The sequence below is a fragment of the Vanellus vanellus genome (genome assembly GCF_965231255.1).
Source record: "Vanellus vanellus genome assembly, chromosome: 4".
NCBI lineage: Eukaryota > Metazoa > Chordata > Aves > Charadriiformes > Charadriidae > Vanellus > Vanellus vanellus.
The window spans coordinates 15,814,174-15,825,455 of NC_138909.1; the positions used below are offsets into that span (position 1 = coordinate 15,814,174).

At 59.8% G+C, this 11,282-nt stretch overlaps 1 protein-coding gene across 1 annotated transcript; it reads left to right on the forward strand.

Moving 5' to 3' along the window:
- Nucleotides 1-2,567: 2,567 nt before the first annotated feature.
- POU4F2 (POU class 4 homeobox 2) lies at nucleotides 2,568-4,266 on the forward strand (the record flags this gene model as incomplete). Its single annotated transcript, XM_082482795.1, has 2 exons — nucleotides 2,568-2,867; nucleotides 3,325-4,266. The coding sequence occupies 2 exons, from the start codon at nucleotides 2,568-2,570 to the stop codon at nucleotides 4,264-4,266; spliced, it is 1,242 nt and encodes a 413-aa protein (XP_082338921.1).
- Between the last annotated feature and the right edge of the window lie 7,016 nt (nucleotides 4,267-11,282).

Consider the following 11,282-nt stretch of genomic DNA (forward strand, 5'->3'; position numbering starts at 1 on the left):
GGCAGGCGCTGCCGGTAGCGGGGTCCGGCGGCGGGTCCCCGCGGCGCGGAGAGCCCCCGGCGGGGGCGGCCTCCGCGGGGCCCCCCGGGGTCAGCCCCGGGCCCGGCACCGAGGAAAGTTTGCCCAGGTATCTCCACCGCGCCGCTCCGCACCCCGCTGCGCCCCCGCGGCCGCCGTTCGGAGCGGCGATCAGCGCTCAACGTTTCGGAGACGGGTTGTCAGTTGCTATTAAAATCAAGATTAATTCATATTAACGATATGCATTCTCAATTCTCCCGTGTGACAGCATACATTAGAACAACTATTGCGAGTAATTAAACTCAGTGCGGGAGGGGTTAAACGTAGAGCGGGGAGACGCTTTTTCTCCTCGCCCTTCTCTCTGCCAAAGTTCAACCGCAGAGCCGAGAGCCGGGCGGGCAAAGCCCCTTCCCCGGCTCCGCGGACCCGGCGGGCTGCCTGCCCCGGACCTCCCAGCGCCAACGAGGTATTTTCTTCTTCCCTTTTTTTTTTTTTTTTTTTTTTTCTTTCCCCTTCCCAGAAAGTGGGATATTTCCCCCCTTCGCCCGCGCACCTCCCGGCACGCCCGCTCTGATGCGCGACGGGCGGCGGCGGCGGGCGGCGGGGAGGCGGGAGCGCAGGAGCGGCCGGTCGCGCTGCGGGGGAGCGCGGCGGAGGGAGGCGGAGGGACCGACAGTCGCCTCCCCGCCGGCCGCTGCCTCCCCGCCACCGGCGGGCCGCGGCCCCGCGTGGGCTCTGCCCGGGACTCGCCGCAAACGCGCCAAAATGTTATTGATGGCTTTTTCTCGGGCGTTGGAGATGCTCGATGCTTTCGACTAATTAGACAAGCCAAAAGCCTTTTGAAGATTAAGCAAATTGGACAACCCTTGTTAATTAGAACATAATTTAAAGTTTGAAATTATATCACTCATGAAGTAGCCTAATTAGTATGACGATATGTTAATAGCCTACTGAGACACGAAGCGCGGAGGTTTGGCATGAACTCCTTAAAGGCTTGCAAGAAAATCCTCTTTCCTATGTTGTCATTAATAAAAGATTTCTATAGACTTCAGCCTTTCAACGGTGACATACAATTTATAGTACACACAATGCATTAGCCCATAGTGCTGCTCAATTTTTTTACTATTATGAAAACTAATAAATTCGTCAAGCTGAATTAAGCATACAAATCAGATGAGGCATAACAGATTACATATTGAAGCGCTGTGTCTCCCGAGCCTAAATGAAATTTCAATCTAATAATTCCTTCCTGGCCCGGCCATAATTTGTTTAGAGATGTTGTTCTACTTCTTTCCAAGCGCTATTCGCACCATAATTAAATGATACTCAAGCTTTTAACTTTGATTTATTTCATTTCTCCGAGCTGGCGACAGTGAGAGCTGATACAATGTAATTTTTTTTATTTCCCTTAAAATTACCAAGTCTGCTGTTTAGGTGAGAAATTAAACACCTAAGCACTTATTTGAACCTTCCTGCTGCAAAGTGAAATTCATGGAAATAAACCCGGCCACCTTCAGTAAAACTGACTTGCCCCGGTTTCTTTTTTTCTCTCTCTCTTTTCTATTTATTTATTTTTTTATTTTTATTTTATGTTCTTTTTCGAAGAGAGATGCAGGTGGAAGTTGGCGGGACAGCGGTGCGCTTTTGCAGGAGGATCCCTCCGGCTCCCCTCCGACGGGGGACGCCGGGGGCGGGGGCGGACAAACCGCTGCCGTTGGTCCCTGCATTTCCCTCCGCGTCACCCCCCCGTCGCCCCCGGCGGCGCGGCGAGCCGTGCCCGGGCAGCACCCGGGACAGTCTGCCCGTGGGGTCGTTGTGAGCCTGGACGGGACTTTTCTCTCTTTTATTTTGGTTTTATTTTTTTTTTTTTTAATGGTGGGTGGATTTGGGGTGGCGGGGGGGTGTCGCTTCTCCCCCACACCTTTTTTTCCTATTTTTTTTTTCTTTTTTGGCTTTTTCCCTCCCTTTTCCGGGAGGCGGCGGGGCGCGGCGCGGCGGTGAGAGTGGGAGCACGCGTGGGCGTGGGCGCGGGGGCGGCGGGGGGCGGGCAGGGAGCGGCGGAGGAGGGGGCCGGGGCCGAGGAGGCAGGCGCGGAGGGCCCTTCCCGAGGAGTTGGGCTGTAGTGACAGGCGAGAGGGGAGGGGAGGGAGGGGAGAGAGTAAAACCCACCGGCGCGGCGGCGGGGAGGGCACTTCGCGAGAGGCGAGGGCCGGCGCCGGAGCGGAGGCGGCGGTGGACGGCGGCGAGCGCCCGGGCGGGCGGGAGGCAGCCCGCGCATCCCCCGCGCATCCCCCGCGTATCCCCGGCTCGCCGGAGCCGCCTCTCCCGGCCGCCTCCTCCCCGGCGGGGCTCGGGCAGCCGGCTGGGGGGCGAGTGGGATTATTTTTTTTTTAATTTTTATTTTATATTTTTCTTTTTTTTTTTTTTTTTTTCTTCAGGGGGGTGGGGGCGCCGGGGGGGGGCCGGGGCTCCTGTGGCTTTTCCGGGGGGTCCGGGCCTCCGGCCCCGCGCCCCTGCCCTCCTCCGGCGGCGCGGCGGCGGCGAGCACCATGATGATGTCCCTGAGCAGCAAGCAGCCCTTCGGCCTCCCCCACGGCGGCGGCGGCGGCCTCCACGAAACCAAGTACTCGGCCCTGCACACCGCCTCGCCCTGCCCCTCCGCCGGCGCCGCCGCCCCCGCCGCCAGCTCCCCCAGCAGCACCGGCACCGGCGGCTCCGCCGGACGCGGCTCCGGCTCCGGCTCCGGCTCCGGCAGCGGCGGCTCCGGCTCGGGCTCCGGCTCCGGCTCGGGCTCCGGCGGCGGCGGCGGCGCGGAGGCGATGCGGCGGGCCTGCCTGCCCGCCCCTCCGGTAGGTGCCCGCCGCCCGCCGCCCCGCTTTAAGGGGAGCCCCTCGGCGGCCCCCCGGATCCGCCTGATGATTTTTTCATGGCCGCGCAGCAAATCACCCGGCGCCGCCGGGCGCTCGCCCAACTTATGCATGCGGCGGCTCTTGCCGCCCGTATTAATTTTTATGACCTGGGATGCTGCGTGCGGCTGGTGCGTGTGTCCGTCCGTCCGCCCGCCCGCCGCCGGCTGCCTCTGGGCGAGCGGCTGCGCGCCGCGCCCGCTCCCTCGCCCCGCTCGCTCCCTCTTCTCCTCTCCCCCCCCCACCCCCCCTCCCCAGCTCTCCTCTCCCTCCCCCCCCCCCCCTCCTTCTCCAGGATTTCTCTTTTAACATGCTGGGAAGGTTTTAGTGGCACGGCGGAGTGCGCGGGGAGGCGAATTCCCTGCTGAGCGTTATGTGTGCCTTCTATTTGCAATTGCAGAGCAATATATTCGGCGGTCTGGACGAGAGCCTGCTGGCCCGCGCCGAAGCCCTGGCAGCGGTGGACATCGTCTCCCCGAGCAAGAGCCACCACCACCACCCGCCGCACCACAGCCCCTTCAAGCCGGACGCCACCTACCACACCATGAACACCATCCCCTGCACCTCGGCCGCCTCCTCCTCCTCGGTGCCCATCTCCCACCCGTCCGCCCTGTCGGGCACCCACCACCACCATCACCACCACCACCACCACCACCACCAGCCCCACCAGGCGCTGGAGGGGGAACTCTTGGAGCACCTGACGCCGGGGCTGGCGCTGGGGGCCATGGCCGCCCCCGACGGCGCCGTGGTCTCCACGCCGGGCCACGCTCCCCACATGGCCGGCATGAACCCCATGCACCCGGCGGCGCTGGGCATGGCCCACGCCCACGGGCTGCCGGCCCACATGGGCTGCATGAGCGACGTGGACGCCGACCCCCGCGACTTGGAGGCCTTCGCCGAGCGCTTCAAGCAGCGCCGCATCAAGCTGGGGGTGACCCAGGCCGACGTGGGCTCGGCGCTGGCCAACCTGAAGATCCCCGGGGTGGGCTCCCTCAGCCAGAGCACCATCTGCCGCTTCGAGTCCCTCACCCTCTCCCACAACAACATGATCGCCCTCAAGCCCATCCTGCAGGCCTGGCTGGAGGAGGCCGAGAAGTCCCACCGCGAGAAGCTGGCCAAGCCCGAGCTCTTCAGCGGCGCGGAGAAGAAGCGCAAGCGGACCTCCATCGCCGCCCCCGAGAAGCGCTCGCTGGAGGCCTACTTCGCCCTCCAGCCCCGGCCCTCCTCCGAGAAGATCGCCGCCATCGCCGAGAAGCTGGACCTCAAGAAGAACGTGGTGCGCGTCTGGTTCTGCAACCAGCGCCAGAAGCAGAAGCGCATGAAGTACTCGGCCGGCATCTGAGCCGGCGGCGCAGCAGAAGCGGCAGCAGCAGCATCGTTAAAAAAAAAAAAAAAAAAAAAAAAAAAAGGAAAAAAAAATATTTAAAATTAAATAAACGACAACAAAAATTAAAAGGAGGGAAAAAACAAACAAACAACCACCAACAACAAAAAAACAACAACCCACCCCACCGCCCCCCAGCCCACCCCACCGCCCGCCCCGCGCCCAACTTTGGGGGGAAGTTCCCCGCGGAGCCGCCCGGAGCCGCCCCGGCAAGTACCGCTGGTTTTTATTCTTAACGGAGCTCGCCCGGCTGCGAGCGCCGACGGCGCCTTCGGCAGCGCCGCGCCCGCGGGGCCGCGGGGGGCTCGGGACCCAAACTTGAGTCTAGAGTTGAGGCTTTGCGCCGCGAGAGACGTCTCAAAAGTATTTTGATTTAAATAATAATGATTAAAAAAAAAAAAAAAACAGATGGCAGGTTTTTCTGCGTTTACACTGCGTATTATAAATATATAAATATATATATATTTTTACTGTGGTTATTATCCTTTTCCTTCTCTTGAAGTTATAACGCTTAGGGAAAGAGCTGATCCTGCTGTGTTCACTGGTCTTCAAAAGCTATTATTAGATTACTGCCAAACAACCCCTTGTAAATTATTAATTTATCTCTCTAGCAACTTCATTTTGTGCTCATTCTAATTAATTACACCTCTTTAATCTAAGTCTTGATAAAAGTAAAAAAAAAATGGATAGTGAGAATCAAATATTTTGTGTTGGTAGGGTTTATGAACGTGAGCTTTTCTCTTCTTCTTCTGAACGTCCCTTTTGGCCATCTGTAAATTGTCACCTGAATCTAAGGTATTTCTCTGGCGAGTATTCTTATTCGTACGGCGTCGGCACCCTATAGTATTTGTCCTACATTATTTGTGTAGCCTGATTCACTGTCCGAGGTATTTGTTTACCGCGTTACATATTTAATGGGGATTCCCATATTGTCCCCACCACACGCTGCTCCCGAAGCGAGAAAGGACGTGGCCGCGTAGGTGACAGCGCGGGGAGGGGGGGGGGGGGGGGGGGGGAGGTTGTCGCTTCGGGTTTCTTGCCAGCACAATATTCGTCTTTCTCGATTTCAAAGCTGTATCGCGACGGCGTTCAGACCGGCTCGGTTATCTATCTATCTATCTATCTATCTATCTATCTATCTATCTATCCGATTGCTTATTTATTTATTTATTTGGTCGGTCGGTTATTTATTACCTTTAATCGCAATACTTTTCCACGGAGGGAAGTCCCTTTTGGAGGGCTGTTTGTAGAAAAGCCAAATTGAAATTTCTAGGAAAGGGAGGGAGCGAGCGAGGGAGGCTGCACTGCTTGTAAATTCACAACCGGTTTGGTACATTTCTTTTTGGAACAACAACAATAAACCCCGGGTACTCGCTTGGGTACCTGTATGTATTGTAAATATTTCATTGGCGTTGACGCACATATAGATATATTCTTACAGATTCCGCTGTTATCGCTGTTCTATCCGAGACTGTTTGAAGTCTTAAGTTCTGTACATGACCCGATTTCGTTGGTTGTTTTTCTTTTTTCTTTCTTTTTTTTTCCCTTTTTTTTCCCCTTTTATTTATTTTTTTTGTTAATTTGGTTAAACAGGTTATTTATTCTAGTAATGTACGGAGTTATTTTTAAATGGTGTTAAATCGTCTTTCATTAAAAAAAAAAAAAAGAAGAAAAAAAGGATTTTAACGTTTTCTTGGCAAAGCGCGTTTGCTCTTTCTTCTTATTTTCCACCGCCCGCCTCTTGCCCGACCTCCACGCCGGTTTTGCACCCCCCTTGCCCGCCCGCAACGGCGGATCCGAGCGGGGGGGAGGGGTCCCCGGCTGCGGTACCCCCGCAGCCGGGGACACCCCCCCCCGCTCGGATCCGCCGCCGCGGGCGGCCGCACCACGGACACCATACGCGCAAAAAAAAACCCCAAACCCACAAAAGGGAGGAAAAAAAAAAAAAGGGGATGAAAAAAGTAATTTCCTCGCGTGGTGCTCACAAAAGCCGGGGAAACCCGACGGCGGCGGGCGGGGAGGGGGGCGCGGGAGCGGGAGGAGGGTGGGGGGAGAGAGAGGAGATCATACACGAACCGCTATTAAATATTCATATTTCCGCCCCGCCACCAGCCTCTGCTGCATCTTCAAAAGCCGCCCGGGCAGTGCCAGGGTGCTCCGCGGGCGCGGAGGGGCGCGGAGGCAGCGCCTCGTTCCTCCCCCCCCCCGCCCCCCCCTCCCCCGCGGCCCTCCGCGCTCCTCGCTGGCGTTACCCGTCCATTGCTGCCGCAGCGGTACTCTACAGTTCCGCGGGCGCGCAGGGCTTCCGCGGCCGCTCAGCGCGGCTCGTCCTCTCCTTTCAGCCGCTTGCCGGGGCTGCAGGCGCAGGGCTGGCTTTTTGGGAAAGGGTGGCGCTGTCCTTGCGCGGAACCTGCGCGCCCCGCCGAGACCTCCCCCCGCGGGGAAATGCCTCCCTGCCCCCTCACCCCCGGGCTGGACTGTCGCGCAACCTCCGCGGGCGCGGGGGTCCGTTTTAAGAGGCGGGGGGGGAGGAGGGCAGGAAGGAAGGGGGCGGAAAGCGGTGGGTCGGGGGGGGGTTGGGGCGAACCAGCCCGGCGGGGGGCAGCCGGACCCCTGAAAGCAGCAGAGAGCCCCCCAAAAACCGTCAGCAGGCGCAGGCGGCGAACGGCCCCCGAACTGCCGCTTCGCCCTCTTAAATGAGCCATTCACTTAAAGGCTATTACGGGCGAATTAATAAATTACACAGCGAATTATTAAATCCAGATAATTACAAGGAATAAGTAAGTAATCATTAGTTATCTCAGCTAATTACTGTGGGTCAGAGCGAGCGAGAATGTGAAATCCTCCTCGGGAATTGAAATTAACTTTGCACAGTGAGTCTCTCTGCTTGACATCCCCAGTCTGTAGGCACATGGCAGCTCCCCTGTGAGCCCGGCTTTCTATTTAACTTGGAGAGAATGGAAATAAAATTAAGTGGCGATGTGATAATAGGAAGCTGCTTAGAAAGCAAACGCGGTGGGTTTGCTTTTTTTTTTTTTTTTTTTTTTTTTTTAATCTTTTACTGCCTGCACATCGCCCGCTCTCTAGTTTCCCAAATTAAAAACCTGGGGCAATTAGCCGACTTCTCCCCGTACCTGCTCGTCCCACACACGCAGATTATTAACAAACGAAAAGGCACAAAAGAGCTGGGGGGGGGGGGGGGGGGGGGGGGAGAGGGAGGGCAGGGGCTCCTGGGCTCCGCGGGACCCGGGGCGGGCACCGGGCACCGGGCACCCCCTCTGCCGCCCCTCGGCACCGCCGCCCGGGCCGGGAAGGGCTGAGCCACCGGCGCGCTTTGTTTTGGGAGACAATAAGCTGCCGAGCCTTAATGAGGGTCCGCGTCTCTTGCCGCTGATCTTTTGCCAGATCTCTCCAAGAGCTAATGTCCCCGTCGTGTGTCCCCCCCCTCCCGACACCCATCTATAACATCACTTCCCGGCTCTTTCCTTCACGGGCATCTTTTGTAAACAGCAGATCTATAGGTGGAGAGGCTCACGCTGCCCTCGCCGGGCTTTGCCCGCATTAAAACAACAACAACAACAATAACAACAACAACAACAACAACAGCAACAGCAACAACGACTGCTGCGCGTGCACGGCGGGGAAAAAGATCTGGGCTTCTCTGCCTTTATCAATTGCAATTAGGTGGACAGTCTTCCCCCTCTTCCCTTGCTCCAGTCTGGGATGATAATTAAAATTTAATGAAGCCGGGGAGTAGCAGAGCTCTGTCTGGGGACTGTGGAATAGAATATTTTAACTGTACATTTACACCAAGTGTCTGGCTTCAAAGACGTGACTGCTTTTAATCTCGAATTAGAAAACCACAGACCTGAAATTAAATATTAGCCACCCTCGGCTCCCCTTCCTTCCCGCCACACTGTCACGCCGGTGTGTGCCTGCCTTGCCCCACGACACGCACACACCCACGGCTCGGGTCTCCAATTACACTCGCGTTAATAATAGATAGCTTTGAGAGGGTGCGGATTTTTCCCTTTCCTTTCCCCTTCTTTTTTTTTTTTTTTTTTTTTTAAATAGGGTTAATGCAATATTAATTGCTCGTAGCTGCTATAAGAATGCGCCGCGTTTTTCCAGGAACAAATCGATGGATCGGGGCAGCGAGCGCGGAGCAGGGAGGAGGCGCAGCCCCGGGGCCGCCCGGGTGAGTACGGCCCCTCCGCGCCCGCGCAACTCCCGCGCCCCGGCCCGCCCCGGCGGGCGGCAGCGCGCCTCGGCCCTCGGGGCCCGCTGAAGGGGGAAGGATGGGGGGAGTCGCCGGTTTTTCCTCCCCAAATCCCCTCTCGGGGGGGGGGGGGGGGCGGGCAAGGGGAGAAGGGGGGCAGCCCGACCCCCCCGCCCGGCGGGTCCCCTCTCAGCCCGGCGGCGGCCCGGTTGGTTCGTGCTCCGGGCGCGGTAACCGCAGGGGGATGGGGGGGAGGGGGTGGGGGGGGGAAGAAGAGGGCACAACAGTCCCCTCCCTCCCCCCATTACTGTTATTGTTGTTTTGGCAGGTGAGACCCCCCGGGCCCCCCCGGAGGAGGAAGCCCGGAGCCCGGCGGCGCAGGAGGGGGGGGACCTGCCCCGCGGCTGCGGCTCGGCGCGCCCCGCAAAGGTAAATTGCGGGTTTTGGAGGGAGGAGGGACACCCTGCAAGTAAGCGGGAAGGGCAGGGATGAAAAATAACGCCAAGCCACCAGCCAAAAAAAAAAAAAAACCAACCCCCAAATATTCCCCAAAACTCCGCGGGTTCCCACAGGCAGCCGGGACCCCCCTTCCCGTTGCTGACCGGCTCACAGGGCTCCCCCCCGCCAGGGGCACCCCGGGATCCGCGGCCGCTGTGCTGGGGCCTTCCCCGCCCCGGGGCCGGGCTCCCACCTGGCACTGGATGCCAAAAAAAAATTAAAAGCAAGGAAAAAAAAAAAAAAAAAACCAACGAAACCCCAAACCCCCAAACTCAACGCAACCCCCAAATCAAAACAACGGAGGAAGAAAAAAGGCGCTTGCCGGAGCGCCGGGCGGCAGCTGGGACAGCCCCGGGAGCGAGTGTGTGAGTGTGTGAGTGTGTGTGTGGGTGTGTGTGAGTGTGTGTGTGCAGGAGCCGGCTTCGCAGCTGGGCCCCCGCCTCGGCTCTGCCCCTGCCCCAGCCCTCCGCGGCCGCGGGGCGCAGCGCTGCCGGCCCAGCCCGCCCCAACCCCCGCGGGCCTTTGGCACCCCCCTCCCCTCCCCAACCAGCACCCGGAGAGGGACGACCCTTCGGCCTCCTCCTCCTCCTCCTTTCCCCCCTGCCCCCCAGCAAACCCGCTCGGGCGCCGGTGGAACCGGGGCCGCTGTGCGCGGCGGTGTGTGTGTGTGTGGGGGGCGGGGGACGGAGGGGGGGGGGGAGGCAGGAGGAGTCGGGACGCTCCGCGCAGCCCCGCGGTGTTTCCGCGGCGGGCGGCGCCGGGGGCTGCGCGCCCCGTCCGGCTGCGGCACCGCTCAGCAGCGCGGCGGGGCTCGCCTCGCCTCGCCTCGCCTCCCCGTTTATACAGAACGGGATCATTTACATAAAGTCCTTAAGGCAAATAACTGTTGGGGCTCTAATTTATATCTGATCGAAAATTAGCCGTCATTATGCGCTCCATTAGCAGCGTCTTTAATGTGCTTCTAAGCACCATTTGTCAAGCGGCTTGTTAATATCCTTCAAGTCTTTAAAGTTGAGAGCTCATTAAAGAGTGCGCTCTGTTATTGATGTAATTTAGATGAGTTTGGAAGAGCAAGTGCGCCGCGGACAACCTGGAGGAGCGGGGAGAGGCTGCCCCCCCGCCCCCCCAACCCCCACTCCCGGGGCTGCGGGAGCGGCACCCCGCCGCCACCGCCCCTCACCGTGGCGCCGGGCCCTGGCCGGGGGCGGCCCGGGGCTCGCTTCGGGGCTCGGGCTGGGGCGCGGGGGATCCCCCGGCAGCGGGGGGCTGGGGGGGGGGAACCTCTTTTGGCTGAGGCGGAGTAAACCCGCTGTAATGATGTGCAGACGCGATTCCGCCGTCTCTCCCCCACTCCATCGGAAGAGCATAAAAGGCCAATAAATTACCTCCGCTGCTTATCTGAAAATCCATCTATCCTGTCGTGTTTTTGTTTTTTTTTTTTTTCTTTTTTTTTCCTTTCCTCCGCTGGCGCAGATCGTGTCGGTGCAGCCCGGTGAAGCCGCCCCATGAGGGCGGGCTGCCGGGGAGCGCCCCCCGCTTTCCTTCCCCCTCCCCGTCCCCCTCCTCGGGGGGTCCCCCGGCCCTGCGCGGCGGAGGGTCCCGACTGCCTCCGGAGCCCCGCTCCGCCCCTCCCCGCCCGAAATCCTGCTGAAAACCGGGCGCGGGGGGGAGAGTCCCGGCTGAGCTGTGTGTCCGTCCGTCCCCCGTCTGCCCCCCCCCCCCCCCCCCCCCCCCCCCCTTTCCCGGGCGGTGAGGAGCGCGGCGGGGGTTTGCGGGGAGGGTCCTCCCCTGCGCCGCCGTCCCCGGGCTTCCCCCGGGCGAAAGCAATAAAGCGGGTAATTAGACTGCTAAAGACGGATGTAAATAACGGGGAGGAGGCTGCGGTGACAGCCAGGCGGCGGGGCCGAAGCCCCCCGGGGAAGGGACACGGAGCCCCGCAGCTCCCGCCCCGAGGCCGCGGGGAGGGACGCCCGCTGCCCCGGCGGCTCTCGGGTCGGGGTGGGGAGGGCGCGGGCAATTCCCGCCTGCGGGGGGGGAAGTTCGACCGCTCACCGGGAAAGGCCCCAGAACCATCCCTCCACCCCTCCACCTCCACCCCCCACCTCCCCCCGGAACGTATGGGTCAGAGGCCAGGGCAGAGGGGGCTGCGGGGGGGGATTGGGGGGTGCAGGTACCATCAGCCTTCCCCCCAAACCCCGTTGCAGCCTGGCAAGCCCCTGGCACAAACCAGGGGCTCTAACCAGCTTTCCGCACAAGT